Below are 23,896 nucleotides of genomic sequence, written 5' to 3'. Positions count from 1 at the left end.
TGGCCTAAACACAGGAAAATAAGATGTCCTTAGCTGATGCTCATGGGCTTCAAGTGTTAAGGAATGGCAATTCTGTCTCTTCAGTCCCTTTCAATCAGGACAACAAATGTCAGCAGAACTTATACCCCTTCAATACAAAGTAGACAGAGACCAGAATAACATATACTAGACTACCCTCAGACAACAATTACTAAGCAGCCACCTTGTCATAGAGTGACTTGGGTTGAAAAGGACCTCAAAGATCATCTAATTCCAGCCCCATCCAAAGACCACTGCCTGAATAGAACAAGGTAAGAGATCAACTTCCTATTAACCGCCATTCTTAAAACACAAATTAATGCTCGACTTACTCTCCAGTTGGCTCCAATTCACTGATCTCAAACCAGACAAGGAGGTCGTATTTGCTCACACTCTGGCCCAAGCTGGGTTTGCTCATTGTATTTAGCTTTGTAGCTGGCACTTAAAGAAAGAAGAAAGAATGGTTTAAAAAGAGTGTGTATTCTGCGCACGTGTTCTGATCACATTTGGCTCCACGATGAGAAGGTTCTCAGCATTATTCCTCAAAGTGCTGGTATCAACACAGGTTACTTAAATTAAGTAAATAATAAAATTGAAACCCACAATGAAACAAATGTACACAGGAAAAAAAGCTTGTAAAAGTACATAACAGAAGTCTCTGTAGCTTCACAGGAAAACAGTTTCCTCAGATGTCCACCAGCTACTTTACTGTTTAACAGCTTGGAGTGTAGAATTGGTCTCAATCTGCAATATTCTTTTTAACACAGAATATACATTTTCCCTTCCCCACAGAAGGAAGTAAATGAAGAACTGAAAAATTTGGTCTTCACCTCTATGGTGTGAAGTGCCTCCTGCACCAGTTCTGACAAAATATGCACATAAAGAGGCTGAGTAAGAGTTAATCCACAGTGAGAAAGGATCAGCACTGTACATATCAAGTCAGTAACAAATCATGATGAGCAAAACAGAAACCTCTACAGAACACAGTAGATTGACTCCTCTATATCTGCTTTTTGTCATCCCAGTGTTTCAAGATTATTTACAGAAGATAAGAAAACAGGTCTGGGAGATTCTGGGGAACAAACACAAGGCCACAGAAGAGTCTGTGATACTGAGCATCCTGGAGCTTAATTTTTCTAGCATAACACTGAACATAAACATGGCATCATCTTTCTGTAACTGTAGTTGCAGCAGTTCTACAGCCAAGAATACTTCAAGATAACAATAAGGAAAAAGGATTCCTGAAGCACGTTTTAAAACTACTTCTACCTCTACTGTAGATCAAATTCGGCTACTAACCATCTCGTTTAGGAGCCCGCTCACTCTGACAGCTGGGAACAGGCAGAAACAGAAAGGGTGGCAGCTGGTCAGCCCCATCCTGGAAAGCAGCCACAGCAGAGGATGCAAGCACGTTGGCATGCTCGGATAGCGTGTTCAGCACATGCACGTTTACATAGCCAGACATAAGATACCTAATTAATTCAATTTTTCTTTCGTGGTCTGCAAAGGGAATGGAACACACAAAAACAGCGATGGTAGAAACATGCAGGTGAGATTAAGCAGAAGGAGTAAGAGGTGAAATGGGGGAAAAAAAAACACCAGAAGAGTTCAACATGCATTGTTAAAATTAAGCAAAGAAAAACAAGAATAATTTCTACAAGACTGGCTTAGTGACCAAAAACGTTATGCAGCAGAAAGACAGTGATTAATGGATAAGTATGTTTCCAGACAAGTGCTCAGTAAGCACAAGAAGAGTTACAGCCAGAACTCATGGAATACAGCTAACAGCTCAGGAGAGCCCTTTAATGACCCAAGATGCATTTACTGTAAGAAGAGGCTGAATACATAAAGAGGAAGATAGACAAAGATGGATCCAATGCCCTTTGCAGAGTTCACTCCATTTCTTTTCTTGGTGCCCTGATTGGCTCACGTGTATACTAAACCTTCATCTTCCATGGCAAACAAACACGTGATGCACAGAATTAGAGAACGGTTCTCACCTGGCTTTGAGAGTGGCATAGGGGGAGGAAAGAATCTTCGAGAAGGCTGTGGAGGGCTATGGAGAAAAGAAGGCAGAGTTTTTAGAGGCAGCTAAGCAAAGTTGTATACAAACAGATACACACACAAACACACACACACTCCAGAATATGCTTTTAAAGGGACTCGTGCAATCCTACAAAGACATGTAAATATCACCAGTCACAAGAAGCAGATTCAGCACACTTCTCTGACTAATACAAATCCTTTTTCTATTGCAACTTAATTTGAGCTGTTGAGGAAAAATATTTATTTATAATCTCCAACTACTCCACCCTCATCCTGCACCCAAAATTTAACTGGGTAACAGACATTTCCCAAAATATCTTCAAGAAAGGGCACAAGCCTCTACTGACATTTTCTCTTAAAATTTGCACATGCTGCCTCTTCACAGCTGCAGCTTTCAGCAGGATTGCTAACCAGACCAAGTAACCCAACCAGCTGCCTCTCCCTTTAAACTGCTGAAGATGGGGATTAGAGGCCCTTTCTCCAAATTCAAACATTCAAATGCTCAGTACTTTCAAGATGTGTAGTACATTGAAAAGCCTTTTGTTTTCCCCTTAATTTTGCTTCTCTTCCTTGTTTACCCTATCTTTATGCATCAGGTTGTTCTGAGAGATTACTGCACCTTGAAGAGCATGAGAATTACCCAGATCTAAGTGGGATGTAAGTCCTCCAGCAATATGTTACTGCCAGTACTTGTAGGGTGGATGCAGCAGTATCAGCAAAGAAGCATTCTGTGTCTGACATGGTAAGACAACCCCATCACTCATTAACAAAATACACTATGCTGTGTAAGCAGGCCTCTGCCAGCACATGTACATTAGTCAGGATTCCCTGGGAGGGTGCAGCTGTATAATTTCAGGAGTATGAAAAACTGCCTGACCTGCAGAGGTAACCTGAACAAAATCACATCAGCCCTTTATGCCAGAACAGCAAATAATACCTATTGAGATCCTGTCCTTGTAGATGTAGAGGATGTTGCTGGTAATGTCCAAAGACTTCAAAAACAATAGGCTTTGTTTTGATGTACTCCACAAACGATTCTGTCACTTCCACAGCAATCTGTTAAGGAGGTAAGGAAAGAAATTGAAGCAAACAGAGAAGCAGCCTTAAAAATGTGAATTTTAATTTTAGGAGTCTACAGCCTTCACACTGTTTAGAGGTGTAAAAAGGAAAAAAAGCAGCTGCATTCCTTTTTGTTCTAAGGATTAATTCAGCAAAGAAAAAATTGAAAGCCTCGGTATGATGCATTTCAAGTAGCAGAAGTGGAAGTTACCTACAGCAAAAAGATTCCACAGTTCATGACAACAGATTTATTCTGTTCATTTGAGATCATGAGAACTGCTATTCATACATATTTTACTTCCTGAATTCTAGATGGTTTTCATTGAACATCCTGGAATGGAAACAGGGACTTTAAAGGCAGGAAATAGTTGTGAAACCATGGAGTTAAATCTTCCACATATAATCATTCTGTAAGTTGTTCTCCTTTGGGGATTACATCATTCATCTGATCACTCCTCCTACTGTCTATTCTTAGTAATTCTCCTTTTCCCTTCTTCCTTCACACCTCTCATGAGCTTAAGAGGAAGGATACACACAACTCCCTAGTGCTGTAACAATCATTTACTATGCATCAGAAGTTGTACTTACATTCTGAACGTGGTAAAAACCAAGTGGAGTTCCTCGACCGTTGTTTTTGAGAGGTTCTGTTGAGAAAGCTTCATCGTGACGGTGTAAAAAGCTTTTTAAAAATGAGAAAACACACAACAAAACAGAACAGCTTAATGGAGGCTGCTGTGCTGTGAAACCAACACCAAAAGTAAACTCATACATTTAGTCTGTCAGAGGTTTACAGGGAGTTGATGACAGCCCAGAGTCACGTATAGCTTAGAATCTCTCTGGGACCACAATTCTTTTACACTGGGACCAAAAGTCCTGTTTTAGCTTTATGGCACCAAAATTTTATTCTCTTTCCTACGAAACTAAATCAAACAGCACTTTCATCAGAGAGAGATCAATCTACTCAAGGGTCACATATGTTTTGTGCCTGGGCATTTGAATATCAATAATTAAACAGGAAAATTCAAACAAAACTCTGAAACGTAGCCACTTCAAGAGCCCACTGATACTTAATTCTGCAAAACTTTACTCCTTGACACCATGCCAACACAAGTCAAGCATTGTTTCTAGCTGGAATTCTGATAACCAACATTGTTCTTCTCTGCTGTACCACTGATTTAGAAAGCTCTCCATCAGACCCTTTGTTGCCCGCTATTATTTGATCTCACTATTAAACCATCCATTGTCTAGTGCAAATAAGAGCAAATTCTTACTTGAACTGGCAGAAAATGTCTGCGTATTCAGGAAGGATGCCGCTGGCCTGTAGCACTGTCACACGGAAGGTAAACACACTACCCAGCTTCAAGTGAGTACCAATTTCTTCAGTGAATCCTTCCATAGTCATTTTTCCATCCAGGAGAGTGGATGACTTCAGGTCTGAAAGAAACGAACAGCCCACAGAGTTACAACTTTGGTTTGGTGATTTTTTTGTGTTTTGTTTGCTGTTTTTTTTTTTTTGTCTCCTTAAAAATACTCCATATAAATACTCTGCAGGCAGCAATGTATTCCCAACACACGTTCAATTTGCTTTTTATGGTAACAAAAAGTCCAAAGTACACTGAAGCATTTGTTCTGCATAATTACCCAAACAAAGAACTCAGCATCTGCCATACTCCAATGCATTAATAACAACCTCTCCCCACTCATCATGCTTTTTAAGGACATCCCAAATCCCTTTTTATCACTGACTAAATTGTCTGAAATTCTCCTTAGGTTCTCTAAGAAAATACTACATACTTCTTGCTTACCTAGCTCATTCATTCTGTTTATCTCCTCTGGAGGAGTGATAACCTCTGAATTCTGTCCCTGCCCTTCCACAATTCTTAGTTCTTCCAAGGACAGTCCAGACCGAGTCATCGCGACAGCAGAAAAATCACTCTGAAAAATTAAGTGAAGTTGCATTTAACAGACGCCTGCAGGTCCCTGTTTTCCCATGTCTTTCTTCCTCTGTTTAGATTAATATTTCTCTTAGAAGCACAAGGTACTGTGCTCAAAGATACTTAATTAAATTTTAGCACTTACCTTATCAAAATATTCATTATCAAATGAAATTTTAGCTGTGCCTGACTGTCGAATACCAGATCCATAATCAGGGGCTTCTTCATCAGCTAAAAAACATCAAGAAAGGAAAAAAGCATAATGGGGGAAGAGCAGAGAAAGACAGTCAGCTGATAACAGAACTCTTCAGTGTGATAAACCAAGTTTAACTGTGAATATACCTAAACTTTATAGAGAATTCTGAATTCAAAGTGTCCTTAATACTCATTTTTATTACTTGTTTATATCTAAATATTACACTTGAACTTAACATAATACAAGGGGTAGACGTACATTGATATAAACTGACAACTAAAATTATCTAGTCATAAGTAAAGCAATCACCCTAGCAAAGCTCCACAAATACATAATACAAGTTTGAAAGATGGTTCTTGTCCATACAATCTGTCCATTTCACCTCTCCCTCCTCATGGAGAGTACCAACAAGGAGGCCTGGTTAAATGCCAGCTACTTGATTTCCACAGTAAGTGCATTCTTACAGAAGAAATTCAAGATTCAGGACGTGCTTTGAAACTTCACCTAGAGACCAAATAAAGCCACAGCACTTTTTCAAGACATGCCCACATTTCAACTTCTAACAGTCACAGTGTATTCCTTTATATCATCCATTTATTTGGATGACAATGCCATGGAGACCAAGCTAAACTAGAAATAAGTCTATTGTACACATTAACATAGATTTTATTCCAGTTGCTGTTTAAGCCCTTGCCAGAGTGATTCTCACACATCTTCAAGGTCTGAGATTTCATTATACATTCCCATGGAAAGAGAAACTTCCAAGGTTACCATACCTAAATAAAGAAACGTTGGCAGGTAGCCACTGCTAAAAAAGACAAATGATGGGAAGCATCTGTGCTCTCACCAGCTTTGATGAAACACGGATAACTACCATGAGTAAAACTCAGATGATTTCATGGTAAAAAGCCGCCGTTAACAGGTGACTAGCAGGCATTAGGCTCTGGCATGCACAAAACAGCAGTTCACAATTGTATGGAGCAGTTACCGTTTCTATTTATCAATCCTGCTCCAACATGTTTCCTACTTTATGAGCCTTTGCATATTTTAGTGAGGCAGTGAAGTGGAAAACTGCTACTGAATTTTGTTTATATTAGGCTGAAAACACTTCAGGAGCTTCTTTACATGCTACTCATCCAGAGAATGATGGAGCACACCTCCACACATTACTCAGAAGGGTGGTTCAAGAGGAACAAACAGAGTACATTTTACTTTTTGCAAGTCACCACAATTATCAGCCTTGCATATACCCTCGTGCACTGTTTATATTGGGTGTCAGAAAAAAGAACCTTTGCTTTATTTTGTGCTGACTTAAAAAGCAGCATTGCATTCCATCACCATGTTCAAAGCCTCTGGTCAGTATCATTATTTCAAGGTTTATCCATGCTTGGTCCACATGGTTACACTGATGAAAAAGCTTCAATAGCAACTTAATAACAAAAAGAAAGTGTTCTTTGAAACACTAAAACTATTTAGGATTAAGAGAGAATAACTGCTTGTGGACTGTATGTTTTTTTAAAGCTGCAACTACACACAATGCACCAAAGAGCTGCAACATAAAGTTTGCTGAGAGCCTCACCTGCTATAGCTTGCACTGCTACTCGCAGAAATCCTCGTACTTCTCCCTTCTCACTAACAACAGCTACTCGGTGAATCAGAGGCACAGGGTACAGCAGATTGCTCAGGTATACAAATGCTCTGGTAATAAGAAGGAAAGAAAACACAAACAGCATTAGGCCATCATCTGCAAAACCAGACTGCAGCATTTGCTTGGCTAATGGGACATTCAAATCTTCAGACAGTTTACTCCATCTGCTAGACCTGTACTGTGGTCTCATATCCACGCTGCCCACACAGGGCTCCTCGGCAGCGTCAAAGCTAAGCAAAGCCACAGAGCACCCTAGATCACATTAAACCTGAGACAGAGGGCTTATATTAGTGAGTTACAAAACATATGAAGGAGAACACATAAGGTGATGGCTTTTTGAAGGTAATTTTAGATGTGCCACTATTGTAAACAGAGCTGTTAACAAGATGGCTGAAGTCTACTAAGGAACTACTAAAGAACTGTTTTATTTTTCCACCCTATGAGCATAGTTTTAAATAAATCAAAAGGGAATTTATACTATTTATATCCTGTGCACACAGAGCCTCCAATATTTTAGTGAACAATTAAAACACTCCCTAAAACTGAAATTTGACTGAGTGTTTTCTACATACGGTAGATAAGGTTGTATGCAGGGAAATCAGAAATTCCCCAGTAAATGAAAACTCATCTGCCAGGTTTCCTGGGGGGCTCAGTGAGGGTGCATGGAGAGTGGAAGACTGACAAATACCTTTACAGTATTACATTGCTGTGTTTAAAGAACACCACTGTACTCTATAGCAACCATTTAGAAATTACAGTTTATGGTATGAATAACAGCATCTGGGGCCAGCACAGGATGATCCTGCTATACAATAATGTGTAAAATCATATATAGCTACAAGAAGGGTCTATTTTGGAACAGTTAAAATGTTTTATTGTATATATTTTAATTATGGATTAGACTAACATTATCGAGCCACTTTAAGTTCCTGCAGTGCATTGCAGAAAATACCACACTCCAGAGCAATCAGCTCGAGTAAAACCTGAAATGTGGACAAGCCCAACAAGTCAGGTAGGAGATGATTCTCAACACAGGGGAAAAAGAAGAGTGATCTGAGTGGGCTGCTTCAGAGTTCAGAAGGCTGAGATGGATGGAATTTAACCATTAGTTTTAGCTGTTGCTAAATTAAAAGTGATTAACTAATTATGTAGAGAATTATTGTGAGTTTATGCAAATTAAATTATACTGAAACTTTAGTGATTTGTTTAGCTGGATTTGCTGCTTACAGTCCTTTTTATTAACCTTTAATAAGCATAATTAATTTCTCAGGTTTTATAACTTTCCTAGTTTAATATTCACTGCCAAAGTCCTGCATGACAAAGCAGGACAGAAAGCTCAGTGTGCACTGCTTCTGCTTGGTGCCATCAGCTGCATTTGTTCCAAATTCATCCTAACTCAGTTGCTCATGACACATAGCTAAGAAACAAAGGTAGGAAAGGTAAGTGCTCCTCCATGGGTTCCCATGCCCACTCCCAGAATGAATGAACGACAAGGTAATCAAATGTATCAGCTGTGAACCAAAGAGATTGAAATAACGCTACTGAAAATGAAATGGTGACAAAATGCAACAGAAAAGAGAATGATTAATAAAGCTCTAAAAGTAACAAACCAAAACAAATTAAAGTGATACGATGACAAAACTCAACACTCGACTATGATTAGGATCTAACTCCTTTTCAGTCTGCTCCCAAGTGAGGTAAATACTGATAAAAGCAGGGGAAGGAAGGAGACGTTAAATTTAAAAGTAATGAAATTGGATTATATCCCCCCCCCCCAAGGAAGTGTTTTTGTTTTCAGCTTTGAAACTTCAGGCATTGCTCATTTGAGAAAGCAGCATCCCACCATGCAAAAAGAACAGCCCCACACTAACAGACCGGAATTGTTCGCTCAGACTGGACGAAGGATGGCAGTCAGGAAGGCAGTTCTGGGCTCATCAGGAAATAAGACTTTGAAAACCACATTTAAGGGGAGGGAAAGCGGGTATTTTTCCCTACAGAAAGGAATACCTTACACCAGTATGTATACAAGCAACGGTTTCATAACTAATAGCGGCACTCAGTACAGAAGCCTTCATACTCCAAAGGCAAACTACTAGAAAGTAAAAATCTTAACTGCATGAATGATATCTTTTTGTACATATGACTCAAGTTCTGAAGCTGCTATCCAATGTACGGCTGCCAAAGCATTCAGTGTCGCTAACAACTGCACTTTGCCACCTCAGCAGAAAGCCAAAGAAAGAAGTATTTCTCTTCACCCTTAATGCCTTTCCATCCAACTACCCAGCTCGCTTCAATCATTCTAACTTAAAAGGAAAGCACATAATGCAAACAGTCTTCAGCTTCCTGTTTGGTGAAGTCGATGCTATCTTCTGTAGAATGGAGAGCCACCGTACGTGTGCTGTACAGAGGAAAGAGCAATTCAATTCTATGCTGCAATACTGCTTTGGGTGCCATTCCTTCTGCTTCGTCCTAAATCAACATCAGGTTGGAGTGGATGAAATATGAAGGTTTTCCTTCTCTTCCCCACACCCGGGGGGACTCCCAGTCCCAAGACAGACCATATTCGTGCCCCCCTGCACCTCAGCCCAGCAGACTGAAAGGGGCGAGTTGGATTAGCAGAAAAATTGGTGAGGTAAAAGAGCATATTCACAACAAGTACTAGAAATGAAATTTAACAAAACACAAACTGTTTGGAAATCAAACAAAACCAACAGAACTCAGAATGACAACAGATGTTTTTTAAATGAACATGTCAAGAATTAAATCAAGTGTCCCATCATCCTCTCCCACCTCCCTTAAAAACACAGTAAATGTTTGGTACGCCACACAACTAAAAGGAATCAGTCTTCAAAACATCCCAACATGCCAGAAGAGATGGCTAAAGGGACCAGCTCTTTTTTCACCCCCCTCCCCCCCCTTTACTTTCTTCCTTAATTATAGTACAACTAGAAGGACGCCACAGAGCAGAGGAATAAAATAATACCATGATGGCCAAGGAGCTGGACAACTACATGATCAAAACGTCCCCTTATCCTCTCCTTCATCACCTGAACTCATTATTGCTGACACAATGAAAACTTAAAATTTCCTTCCTTTTGTTCCATGTTGCACAACACGCAAAGAAGTAACATGGTTAATGAAAAGCAGTCAAGAATGCTGGTTTTGTTATGAACTGAATGCTACCATGTGTGAGATTTTAGCTACCTAGATGGACACATCTATGCTGTAAGATACACTGGCCATAACTAGAATGCTTATGCTGTAATACAATGAGGAATCAAAACTGTTTCTACTGACTGGGATTCGATAACTTTCTGCTGACAGAATCAGTGCACCAGGAAAACACAAAGGATCTAACCAACAAATGGGGGAAAAAAAAATCTCTGTTCAAAAATAATATAAAGTTTCACTCCTCAACACAATCCACAACACGAGCAAAGCCCTTTATTACGAGCAGCTTACACAGTACAGGACAGTTCCCTTCACTGCTGCAGCTTCATATGTCTGTCTGCAGAGATAGAGCTCAGTATTCTCAACACATGGAAATGGGAAGCAAGCTGTGTAACTGCCAGGAAGCACAACTGCTCTCACTGTACGCTGCCTTTGCTCAGCTTGTGTTTCCTGAAGTCTGTGAAATAAAGATGAATAGTTCAACGTTTTCCCAAGCACTGACAGCCCTGTGCTGAAAGAACACACACAAGGGAAGGCTCCCAGGATGCCAGCACTGTCACAGAAAGCAGCCTCGCCTTTGCAAACAGTGCACTGTGCTTTAACCAGCTGACAGCCACCACCAAGCCTGATAAAAGGGCTTTCCCAAAACAGCTCCCAGATTAACCTGAATACTAAATTTTATTAAACACATTATCAGATGTTGCACATATGGGTGCAAATCCACAGAGATCAAAGAGAACCGCTGTAGTTACTTGCATCTCTAGTAACAATAAATTGTTTTGATAATAAGATCAAGAGAGTTTCAAGTTTTAATTGCAATTGGTTAATAGGTGCACTACAAAGAATGAGGTTGCACAATACAGCTGAACTAATCTAAAAATCTTTTGTTGTTCTTTTCAAAAGAACAAACAGACCCTCATCTTTACAAATAATGCAGCTGAGTTTCCTGCATGTGAAGAAACTACAAGAGATCCCACTTTCCTAACCGGGATCATCTTCCCTTCCTACAGTCAGAGAAAAGGTTAAAATCAAGCTCTGGTTCCTCCTCCTTTGTTCCTCCCTTCCACCTGCCATGCAGTTCTACCCCCTCCTGTTTCATACACCAGCTGTGTATGGTGACACAGTGACCAGATCAGAAAAAACGTAGTTGGGTGAGTGGTACCAGAACAAAGGGGAGGAAAGTCACTAAATACAATCTTTCTGTTTCTTGCCGTGACTTACACGTTGCTACTTGTTTGATCAAGACCATCTGTGAAGCAATAATAGGAAGTAGGAGGTTTTTTTAATGTAACTTGCTGTACTTATGGTCCACAGCACAGACTGAGGTCTGATAACACCTTAATCAGATCTGGATTGGTAAAATTTAATAAATAAGGCATCTAAAATACATAGGTTAGATTGTTCTAGAAATTCAAGCGTAGCATTTGGGGAACAAGCTGATAAATATAGCAGCCAGTGATTTTTAATGATGGTAACCTTTTGTGACGCAACACAGTCTGAGAGTCAAAGCCTGAGAATCAAATAATCTCAAACCCTTCCAGAAAGAGCCACTCTCCCTTCTCCTTACCATCTTCTCTTCCCACACAGAAGATGCTACATGAGTTCTCCAAAAATAAACGCACTGAACCAGACTTAAAGACTTCCCACCATACTCTGATATTCTCCTCTATATGAGAAAATTAGACACTACATCATCTTCGTGACCTTGCAACGGCTAAATAGAGCATTGCTATAAATAAGGCTTAAATACCACACACGAGCAAAACCACATTCATTCTGTGTTGTGATGCTTGTCTACAACTAGAAGTATATTCACTGTGGCACCTAAATATTGTTTTCTCAATTATTATTTTGGTCTTCAACAGTAGAATTTAAAACTTTGGTATTCAACTACATTCATTCTCTTGGAACTCCAATTTATGCTATGGCTATTTTGGCTGCCTGGATAGATATTCTATGCATCAAAAAAGCATAAACACTGCAACCTAAGCAAGAGCTGGTCCCTTCTGGCCATTCTCACAGTAACCTCACCAACCTTCCCACTAAAATGAACCAAGGGGATCGGTCGTAAAACGGGTCGTGCCCATCATTGAAGAGGTCTGATCCCTCCTCTGTTCCAGCGTCGGAGCCAGTATCATCCACAAAGGCCTCATCATCAAAGTCCTCCATCTCATCCTGCTGCTCATCAGCCAGTTCAGTGATGTCAGAGTCAGCCGTGGAGAAAGTGGGGGAGGGCGTGCGATCAGCAAGACGCTCATTCACGCAGCCATGGAAAATGGGGGAGCTAGATATCAGTTAATGGAATACTGATTAACACAGGGAGGGGAAAGAAGAACGCTTCATTTAACAGTCGTCTGTTGCCATCAGCACAGAGCCCAGATGAACAACAAATAAAGGCTTCAAACCATCTCAAATGGAATGAAATGATTGCTAACAGGGAAAGGGAAAAGAGCATCCTTGGACCGAGACTGAACAAACAGAAAATGAATACAAAGATGGGTGAACATACAGACATTGACAGCACATCCATTTAGCAGAACAATTCTTATTTCTGACATGCATTGCTTTTGTAAATAAAAACACTGTCAAGACGAAGCCATCAGGCAATCCTTGTTTCAGAAGAACCTAAATTATTTGAACCACATGTGCAAATAAGGTGCTGGACCACTTTTCCCATCCGTTCCAGTATTCTTCATATTCTCTGTGCACTACTCCAGTGACTTTAGGTAGAACTTAGCTAGGAGGAATAAAGTTAGAGCATACTCAATGTTCAGTTAAATCACATTCTACAACATTACACCAGGACCAGCAACTGTAAAAAGAACAGTTTCTGCTCTTCACTATAGTTCCAGTCTGTCAAAAATCCCTGCAAGACAGCACACAAAATGGACACTAAGCAGCTATACAGCTTATGATCACACTGAAAGTTAATCCCATCCACACACTGAGGAAAGCTGTACCAGGAGCTGAGGTTATCATCACATACCTTCCAACCAGCTTGAACCAGTGAAACCGATCATAAAAGGGGTCACTGCCCGTCATTGTGCTTTCACTCTCATCCTGTGTATTGGACGCCATTTCCCCAGCTCGGTCGTACATCTCACGCATCAGGTCCAACCGCTGCCTGCACAGAAGAAAGCAGGATTCAAAAGTTAATATAGAGAGGGGGAAGAAAAACAACAATAACAGCAACAAAAATTCACCTAAACCAAACTATAAATAGGGGAAGAAAAATATAAAATGGAGGAGTGTGTATCACTGATTTGTGTAACGTATGAAACCCATCACACAGAAGGGACTTGGGAAAACATACACAGGCTACACCCATAAACCAAGAAACAAGGTCACTTCTTAAGAGCACATATATGCTGGATTCTATTCAAACTTCTAACTACACTTCTTTGATATCTAGTTCTGAATTTCTTTTGCGCCTTTTTTTTCTACCATACAGTGTTGCTGGATAATTTAAGGCAGTTTTTGGAGAAAGCTGGCATTTATTACATATTGTACTATCTGGAAAGCTGGCATTTGGGATGGCACAGAAAGCCAAATAAAAAACAGAGAATGAATAGCAAGGGATGAAATTTTTCAGCAAAGCTCTTTGGATATAAAGAAGTTTGTTCTCCAGTAATATTCGCATACTTGAGTTTTTCTAAGGACCAATAATGTGTTGCTCCATTCTTCAGATCCTGGACTTCCACAGCCACCACGGTCCGGGGAAATGGCCTGTTATCCTGGGTCTTCTCCATCTCAGGGGGCAAAAGCTCTGGTGGCAGCGGTGAGTAGAGTGTGTCAGTCAGCAGCACAAACTGAAACTGCACCTGGATAGAAAAAAGAAATTCAGAGAAATCAAATCTCAGTATCATAGAGGGGACAGGAATAACCTAACACAATGTAGGATGGAAGTTTGAATTCTGCTTCTGTGAGTAGACTCAGTTTTGTTAATTCATGTGAATTTTTGTTTGTTTTAAAATAGCACAAAACATTTTTCAGCTGAATACACATAACCTCCTCTTATCAAAGCCAGCAGAGGTCTGGAAAACTACAGACTTAGCATAGCCTGCAGCATTCACTTTCTCTTAGGGAGATAATTGACCACATGAAGTTATAACTGAAAAGGAAAACTGAGGCCCCAGGGGAAATCTGCATGCACATATGTTTATGATATGGGCAGGAACAGCATAAGGGAAATGAAGAGAAGAATATCCATCAAATTTGCATAAGATATTCATTCAACCAGAAATTTGAATCAGAAAGGCCTGTGCTTTTCTGAACACTTTAAAGCCCAAACCAATAAGTTAAAAACACGTAACTTTAAAGGACACTAAGAGACTCAGCATTTAAAGGAGGACTACACACTCAACTGCAGTGAATCAGAAAATTTAAAAAGATACTCTGCATGATTCTACCTTTTTCTTCAATTCTACACTGATGGCATTGGCTTCTTTCAGATACACAGCATTTCCCCAGAGCTGATCCCTCAGCGAAGTGAACTGATGAAACTTCCATTTCCTGAAAGCCCACTGTGCGAGCTCATACTCATGTCGTGTCCAGCTCACTAGGAAGAGTACAGAAAGAAAGAGAACACTAAGCCATCACATGCAATACCAAACACTGCTGCTAGTTGTGCCATCAGATTCTCAATGCCTTTTCTGGGAGAGAAAAGCATAACACAGGCTCCTTCAAATTCAAAATCACCAAATCAAAGCTTGTAATTAAACTAATTAGTTTATACATCAATTGATTTTGAGGACATGAATCAACTATTTGTGAGGGCCATTCTGTGAATACATACTTTCCATTTTCATACTGTGATAACTAAATACTGACAACATTTACATTTTATCTATAGCAGGTGACATTACAGCAACTCTTTGTTTAGGTCTGATTGTGTCCAAATTATTTTCAGCTCTAAACTCACCTTCCTCTTCCTCTTCCTCCTCCTCTGTTGTTTCAGCTGCCAAGGATCGTGTCTCCACCTGCTTCTGCAAGGCCTGCAGCTTACTCTCATAGTCCTGTGGGGAGAGAGGAGATACTGTGTAGGAGGACAGACGAAAGCAAGAACAGTCAAGAGACACAAACATCAGATGGAACGACAGACAAAGAACAGATACATAAAGACATCTCTGTCACAGGCTAACAACTATTGTTTCAGTATAATCTGCCCTTGGAAAATAGAGAGGCAGTAGGCAGAGGCCAACCAAGACACTGTGGCTGTTCTTTATAAACCAACAGATATCCGTGCTCAAAACAGCTGTAAGAAGAAAAATGTTTAGGATTAGTTTTGTTTTTTGGGAAGGGCTGGAGAATGTGGATTTTGAGGAGCGTGCATGCAGGAACACGAGAGACAGAGAAAGAAGAGTATGGAAATAAATAAGAGGATTATTCAGCTTCATGTTCTCAAACAGATGGACTATTAGCACCATTGTTCTGTCTTTTGATACAATTAAATTCATTTCAAATTCCTGAAAAATGGCATTTTGTTTTCAATTATATTTCCCTTCCAGGGGTATAAGTGGTGTATTTAATGCTGCGGAAGATGAAATATTACTTCAAAAAAAGGCTGAGCTTGTTTAATGCAGAAGTTTGTTAGCTCTAAACACATCCCATCCTTAACCCAACAGACAGACCCAGGAAGTTCTTCCAAAGGGAAGGACAAGGCTTAGAGGACTCGATACCCCAGTCCCAGTTCCTCCTTCTCCACCCATATCTGCTGCAGTCCCTCCCACGTGGATGCACTCACACAGTGCACAGGTTGTGTCCCAGCAGCAGGAGAAGCACAAACTGAATGGACAGAAGTCCTTATTTTGATGTCACTTCTGAAATTCTCAACAGTTCACCTCAAAGGAACTCCAAAATTAATGAACCTGCTTCAGACATTTCTATAGATCTGAAATACCCACAGTATTCATTAAAAAAATCATGAACATGAAGGTATCTTCTCAGCTTTTTCCACCCCACCATCCATGTAGATAGTGCCACAACATTTCAAGTATGATAAAAGGGGTTCCATTGTGAAACACTTCTTTCAGAATGAGAAAACAAACCTGTTGCATTCATTCATTCAAAGACAAAGACTTGCTTCTTATCTTTACTCTGTACTTTCAGACTTCTGAGCCAAGTAAATGCATTATTTGTACATTTAAACACCTAAATACTTGACATTATATATATATTTAATGTCTCCACACTAACAAAATACCCATTACTTTTAGAACTAAGCAGAAGAATTGAAGTTTATTTCCGCACCCAGTAAGCAAGAAATGGGTGTCATTTATTCTAAGCAGAAAAACTGGACTTCGGTTGCCTCCTGGCACTTGATATAATGGCAGTTCTTAAACTAATTGGCCCTGAGCAACAGAAGGAAGGGGAATTTCAGGTTGGTTCACTTACAGAAGGTGCACTGACTAGGCTGTAAAACAGGCTGGTTTGCTCTACTGAGACACTGAGCTCTCCAGAGCAGGTTTTCTAGATCTGATCAGTGATTATACACATATTGTCAGTGATTATACGGATATTATTGTCAGTACCAACAGAAAATCCCCTGCGCTCAGCCTAGGCTAGAGCTGTAAGGATCAGATCAGACCAGCTTTTAAATCAGAACCCTGTATCAGCGGGGATGCTCTGGATCCAGGTGGTGTCTGCAGCAGTACCGGGATGTATTCAAGTCTCTCCCATAATTGAGGTACACAAAAATGCCTATTTCAAACTGCCAGCTCTGCATTTTCTTCCAGGATTTGGACAAACAGCGTAAAATACTGCAATGGGACCAGACTGAAGAGCAGCATGACTTGTAACAACCCTAAGCAGAAAGTTCAGGGTAGATGGATTGACAAGAATCGGTCTGAGGAACAATAAAGGAAACCTTAAATTTAACTGAGCTAGAACAAAACCAACCCCAAGAGATGACATAAAATCAGGCCAAGCTTGCAAGTTTCATTTCCATTTCACTGAGACAAGTCTGACACTTACAAGAGTATTTCATAGTTTATTGAAAGAGCACTTGTTACAATACAAACCAGTTCTGCTTTTCATGAGGCAGATCCTTGCTCTTAAGACAATCCAAAAACTGTTTTTTTCTTAAAACAATGGACAGATCTGAAAATCCCATTTAATTCAAAGGCAGTTCACTGCTTTCTATACAGTACAAATGGGCACACAGCATAGAATTCTTATTTGGCAGCTTCTGAAGAGCTTCAAAGGATAGTGTCAAAGTCAAATTTCAACATATAAAGTATAAAGGACAAACTTTTAACATATAAGGGATAAAAGACAAACAGTGAGAGAAATATTGAAACTGTGCTGAACGCACTGATAAAAATAGCATCCTCTAATTCGACAGATCCCTGCATTCACATGGCGTGAGAAAGGATGTTAAAGTCAATCAGAGGAGCATTAGTGGCATGCATTTCCCCACCCAACCCCTAATCCACGTGTTCCCAGTGAGTCTTAAAGGATATTTAAGACATGATCACTATGGCACAGGTGGATATTAGCCAGCTGTCAAAGCACACAGCACATCAGCATTTAGCAATGGCGATCAAACTTACTAAAACAGCACTCCCATCACGGATGCAGCATCTGTTAACCTGAATGCCTTTTCACACAGTATGCTATGCAAGCAGCTGCAGTAGTGTTCATTCTGCATTACTGGTGCAAATAAAAGTGAGAAGTGTGCGTATCTCTGACCACAAGGAGATCCACAAGTTCTCACACTGTTTCCCTTTTAAGATGAGGCACTTCATTTTAATTAACACTCAATTCTAAAGGTGGCTAATTATTTTAAAGGATTTTTTCTCCCAAGTTTCACTTGCATCATATCCTTCTAAAACCCAGGAAGAAGGCTGCTTCCTTTGAGCAGGCTGGACTCCATCCTGACAATCACTGCTCCTATTTCCTTGTCATCGAACCACAAGACAAGAACACAAGCAGGGCTGTTCCTCCAGCTCTGCACTAAAACAGTGGGGCAGCAGATTGATAGTAACCTACTGCTCATTTTTGTCACTATCACTCAGACACTTAGAGGTATTTCTTCTCAGAAGTTGGCAAAAACTTCAGTATTTAAGCAACAAATAGCAGGAGTTTCAGTCTTGTGTCAGTACGTGTGCTTGTGTGGATCTCAAATCATGCGGTGACTTTGCAGAGGTAGCCACAATCCTCAACAAACAAATGAGACAAGAAAATACTGATTTGTTCTTCTCTTACCACTTCATGCACCCCGATCGTGTATTCCCACAGAGCTGAAAGGATTTTCCACAATTTAAAAGAGCCCAAGCCTTCCTGAGGATTTGAAAGAGAACTCTGTGCACCTCAAGGGTAAAGCACAGTGCACTGCTAAAACAAAATACCCAACAGAAAGGCAACAGCACAAAACTTGCAGCCCAAAATGCCATTTTGCACATTTGTCTCAGGCTCAAATCATTGCTCATCTACAAGGTTTTACTTGAAGAATCAAGGCAATTTTGGACATGATATTTTCATTACTTTGTTCAAGTAGGAGAAAGCATGAGACAAATGTAAACTGCAGTGCCATAGGTGAATAGACTAAATCTGTTGGGAAAACAAACTCATCCCAAATGGGATCATTCTGGTAGGGCCATCAGAGGACAGACTCCAGATCTCCCGTATCAGAGGGCAGTGCTCTATCAGCAACACGTGTGCAGAGGCTGCAGTGTTAACACTTGATTAAACAATACATGCACGGCTGCCATGTGTTACAACCAGCACCCATGCCATGCACAGTTGGGGGGAAAAAAAAGTAGGACAAGGAACAAAAACAAGGCGGAAAGAAAGCTTGAGGCACTTCCTACTTTTCTTCAGCTATGCTGAAACATGTACAAGTAACGATTACCAGCAGGGCTCCTATTTCAATCAAAAAAAGCAACCGTAAGTAAATCAAGGATATTCGTGCAAAACAGCACAAGTCATTCAGCTGTACAAATGCACTGCAAAGGGGATCAATCTCAACACATCTGGCACAGAAGCCACGGTGGGTTTTTGAACTTTTTTTCAAGTTAACAGCAAAAATAAGTTCTCCTCAAAGCTTGGCTTACACTTCGTCCACCGATTCTCAGAAATACATTTGATTTTGTTTTGCACTTCCAGAAATTCAGAAAGAAAGGAGATTTATAATTAAAACTGGGATGAAACCCCAAATTTATAAAAATTATTCCTTAATCAGCATCTCTTCTGTAATTTGTTTGAAACAATCTGAAGTGGGATCTGCAAGCACTTGTTTTATGGAAAACCACTTGCAATTACAGATGCTTCAGATTAAAATAGATATTCAGATTTCTAACTTGCACTTTGAGTGTGGCGAGAAGGAAAACGAATATCATTCTCTCCTAAACGTGACCTTCTCCTTGGATAAAACAAGTTTGAAACAGGGGTATAAATCCAAAGGCACTAAGATGAGGTACGACATTAGGATGAAACAGTTCTGTTCTCCTGTCTTTACCCCTGCCAATTCAAAGTAGCAATTCCATGCATCTTCCTATGAATAACTATTTCAAGTGCATCCCCAGACTCATAGCCCAAGAAAACTGTAAGCCCAAAATAAGAGATAGCTCTATGAGGTTACTTTCTGCACCATTTAGAGAACCAAAAAATCCCAATTCCTTTCCACAACCCCAAGTAATAATTAAAATATATTCCGTTTAGAGATGTGATGGGAATTTGAAAAATCTTATTTCCAAAATATTGCTTCAATCATATATATATATTCTGACTTAAAATTCCATTCAGACAAGTTTAACTGTCACGGCAATTTCATACCAATGATTATGAACTTCAGCAGAAGGACAAATCCAAGTCCTGCTCAGGACGGTTGTGGCCCAACAGCTCTTCCTCCTTCCTCTACACAAAAAGCCACATCTCGTCTACCAACTTTGGGTTTATAGATAATTATTAAGAATTGAGTTATGAGTGGAAAATACTGGAGAGCCAGGTCAATTTAAAAAGATGGTCAGTTTCCTTAATCCAAAAAGAGAAAAAAGGCACAAGAATCATTCGCTGCTATAAACTAAATTCCTCTTTTGATTGTCTACATAAAACACAGGAGGAAGGCAGTACTTTGTGAGTTCCAGACAATGTTTTCAATATTAGAAAAATACTCCAAGACACACAAAAAACTTGGTAAATGTGCTAGCAGAGAAGTTCTCCCATCCATGTCCCTCCCTCCAAATCTTCTAGTCTATGGAGAATGTGCTTACAATTTTTTTTCAGAATTTTCTTCCCATCGATGCTGTTAGAACTGCACCAAGTCACATGCAAACCAAACGGGCTGAAGGGCCGGTACCTTGTGCCAAATTACTCAAGTTCAACCTGGCCAAACCCAAGACAGAAGCAAAGCCAATCCTGGCCATTTCCAAAGAAGCCAGCACTGCCCCTGCTTCTCTCCTCCCCAAGACTAGCCTTGGCCAACTGCTCAGACTGTGGTCTCTCTGCCCGTTTTAAGGTTAGGTGCCGAGAACTGGCGCCTCATCCGCGGGGGTGTCACAAACTGGCTGTAGTGGTTGGGCCGCTCAGTCTGTTTGGGGTGGGAGTTGGCTGCACTGCCTTCCGCACCACCTCCAGTGCCATGGCTGCAGTAAGGCTGGCGGTGCTGGTGGATGTGCCGCTTCTGCTGGAAAGTCTGGTCTGGGTTCTGCTGCCCGCTGCACAGGGATTCCGACGAGCCCGAGGTCTGACGCCGCAAGGTTTTTTGAGAGCCGTTGTTGAGAGAGTTGCTTCTCCAGCGCAACTGAGGTGATGGCTGCTGCTGATTGCTAGGCTGTGACTGCGTGTTCAGCTGCTGCCTGTTAATCTGGATATTATCTTGATTCCTCTGGAGGCCATAAAGATTCCACAGCTGCTGAGGGTCTTTAGAAGCACCTCTACTTTCTTTTTCTTTATTTTCATCTTTGTTCTTATCATCATCTTTTGGAATTCTAACCTCAATAACTTCATCCTCTGTGATAATTATATGAGTGCCTGGACTCCACGAGTTCCTATGTTTGGGGTTGCTTTTGAAAGGAAATCGAGGCTTGCGATTTTCAGGCGGGATAAATCGGTGAGGCATATTTTGTCGACGAAGCTGTTTTGCTATTTCCTGCTGCTGCAGATTTTTAAACCGAATCTGTTCTTGCCTCATCCAACGTAATCGCCCACGTCTGAAAGCTGGGTCACCCGCCATTAGCTGAGAAACACGCTCCTCTTTAGCAAGTTCATCATTGTCACTTCTTCTTAAGTCATCCGTGGGCTTCTTATCCACATCCGCTACACCAGCAGAGTTTGGAGACTTAGCGTTGGCCACAGCTGCCTGAGCTTTTTCTGCAGAGCCTATCAGAGGTAACACCTTCTCCATTTTTAGCATCTTATTTCTAAGAACTTTTATCTCTTCATCCTTCATATTGTTCTGCTTCTTCACTTCTTGCAAAATATCTTCCAACTTGTCTATATGCACCTTAAGGTCATCCACATCAGTTATTCCTTTACCGTTGGCCATAACATCTTCAATTTTCTCATCTCCAACTCCTACCGTATCCCAGACATCACGGGCAACAGCTCGCCACGATTCACGCTCATTTGGATCTTTTTTCCCATACATGGCACAAAGCTCCTTCATTTTAACAATGGCCAAAGCCTCAATCTCCTGTCTAGTGTGCCTGAAGTCATTGAGTGCTACCTCATAGCATATCTCTTTCACAGCCTGGATCTTTAAGTCTGAGATGGTAACCCATTTGGAGTCTTTGCTAAGGCGTCGGCGTTGGGGGATCTGGTACATTTTAATAGGCTCTCGTTTCTTCCCACTGCTGGGGAGGCCACACTTTTTTACAATGGTTTGGAGCTTGCTGGGGGGCAGCTTCTCTCTCAGGGAAGTGATCAGTCTCCAACTCTCCTCACACGATCTCTTGTCCGAATCATCCCCACTATCAGAGTCTGCATCCTTTGGAAAAACAAAAATCAAGAAGTGGCCCCAAAATAACCAAAATTAAAATTGTAAGAAAATGGAAAAGCTAAACAAGAAGTAGCAGGCAAAGAAAACTAAATCAAAAATCAAAATAGAACAAGTGATAAGGCAGTCCCTGAAGATTGAGTGTTAGGACATAAACACATCTTCAAGAGTCATGGACTGTCAAAATTGGATCTCTTTGCTAAATTAACATTATACTTAGAAGTCTTATCATCTCAAAATATCAGGTAATCTAAACTCCTCCCTCCCAGTCCCTTCCAAAAAATCTTTATATATGCAACAAGAAAAATAAAACAAGTTCCTGATTAAAAAATAAAAACAAAAACCAAGTGAAAACTGCACTTCATACATGCTACAAGGACATGCAAATCCCCGCCACACTCATTTGCCTTGGTTACTGCTGTTGCTTCTTTCAGCAGATCCTCCCCAGGTAGGTGAATGTAACAGCCATCATAGAAGATGTCATGAGCAGCCAGAGTAAGTCGGGTTAACACTGGTTAGTAACGTTGCACATAGTTGCAGGGATGCTCAAGTTTAGAATCCGCTTCACTACAACAGCAGCCAGAGAAGGGTTAGACGATAAGAAAAATATGAAACAGAAGCAGCCGATAGGTTCAGTGTTAAAAGGACTGTAAGTGCCACTAGGACAGGTGAAGACAGTGGTTCATACTTCAAGACTCGCTACAAGCTAAAAGGATATCCAGAATCAGAGTTTCAGAGGTGTTTGTTTTCCATTTGCCACCTTTAGTTTTTAAAAAACAAACAGGTCTTGACTGTTCGAAGAATGAGTTTCAGAAGAATGCAGCAGTAGTAACTTTTTTTGTTTTTAATTTCAATTGTTTTTACGCAAATTGTCAATTTTGTATCCTTGACTTGTCCTCTTCTCAAACCCTAGAGCCTGGAGCTTCCACACACTTGCTAAGAGTTATGCTGGTTTTGCTTCTTCATTACAAGTTTTCCATCTTTCACTAAATGATTTGGAATGAGCAGTGCTTCAGGTTTCCATACGCTAGGAATGTTTGTTCAGGTATACTGCACCAAAGTTAAGCATATCCCCCATTATTGCTTACTGCCACCAGGAATTAAAGTCAGACTACCTTTTTTTCCAAAGGAATTACTAATTTAAGATATCTCTTGAACAAGGAAAGAACTCCTATGTATTAGTGTTATCCACTAGAACCCACATTATCTTCATTTAAATACAGCAGTCAGTCTCCAGTGAACCTCTAGCGTCCCTGTCTTTCACACCAAGTTATAATACAAGAGAATTCAGAAACAGCAACTGCCAGTTATTCTAAAACCAAAGGAAACCCAGGTCACAGTCTACAAACCACAGGTTCCTGGTAGAAGGCCGCACAGAATGGGGAACACAGTACAATTTGTCTCAGGAACAGGGAAGGGGAGAAAAAAATCGTTCTGCCCTGTGGTCAACAAGCTCTACAGCCTAGGATTCATTTTTTTGAGCCACCTGTGACCTTACATTCAACAATTAAGAACACCTTCTACCACTTTTGGTCAGAACATCAGACTAGAAACAGACCAAACTCCTCGTGATTTTAAAGCTGACAAAATTGTAGCCTAAGAAAAAAGCATCTAACAAACTGTGTACTGCAGTGGAAATGAAAGATGTGCTGAAGGAAAATACCGTACAGACTGCAGACTCAAAAAGAGGTCCAGAAAGGCAAAACACAAACTACTCAAACAATGAGGCATGAGTTTCACAGGATTATTCTTATGGATGACAAAATTACCATACTATTATTGATGGGTAAATTGATGTGTTGTGTATAAAAAAATGATTAAGAGACTCTATGAAGACTCTGTCTTACAAGCACTCAGAGATTAACCAACCTAATTAATATAAGTACATA

The 23,896-nt window shown here is 40.4% G+C and overlaps 1 protein-coding gene across 11 annotated transcripts in view; it reads right to left on the bottom strand.

The window, feature by feature from the left end:
• The window catches only part of KIF1B (kinesin family member 1B), a 76,507-nt gene that overhangs the window by 15,126 nt on the left and 37,485 nt on the right, over positions 1–23,896 (bottom strand). For 8 of the 11 annotated variants that reach the window (XM_015882374.2, XM_015882377.2, XM_015882376.2 and 5 more), the window contains 13 exons: positions 14,994–15,087; positions 14,482–14,630; positions 13,715–13,893; positions 13,059–13,196; positions 12,108–12,356; positions 6,833–6,951; positions 5,203–5,288; positions 4,929–5,058; positions 4,395–4,557; positions 3,712–3,802; positions 3,002–3,120; positions 2,019–2,074; positions 351–459 (listed from right to left, as the gene is read on the bottom strand). In XM_015882374.2, the coding sequence (XP_015737860.1) occupies positions 351–459; positions 2,019–2,074; positions 3,002–3,120; positions 3,712–3,802; positions 4,395–4,557; positions 4,929–5,058; positions 5,203–5,288; positions 6,833–6,951; positions 12,108–12,356; positions 13,059–13,196; positions 13,715–13,893; positions 14,482–14,630; positions 14,994–15,087 (1,682 nt within the window). Of the gene's footprint in view, positions 1–350; positions 460–2,018; positions 2,075–3,001; positions 3,121–3,711; positions 3,803–4,394; positions 4,558–4,928; positions 5,059–5,202; positions 5,289–6,832; positions 6,952–12,107; positions 12,357–13,058; positions 13,197–13,714; positions 13,894–14,481; positions 14,631–14,993; positions 15,088–17,034; positions 21,999–23,896 lie in introns of those variants that run through there. The other 3 variants (XM_015882382.2, XM_015882383.2, XM_015882384.2) reach the window with 2 other exon arrangements.

The sequence above is a fragment of the Coturnix japonica genome, chromosome 21, assembly GCF_001577835.2.
Source record: "Coturnix japonica isolate 7356 chromosome 21, Coturnix japonica 2.1, whole genome shotgun sequence".
Lineage (NCBI taxonomy): Eukaryota > Metazoa > Chordata > Aves > Galliformes > Phasianidae > Coturnix > Coturnix japonica.
Note: the sequence above shows the minus strand (reverse complement) of the source record. Positions and strands in the feature narration are given on the sequence as shown.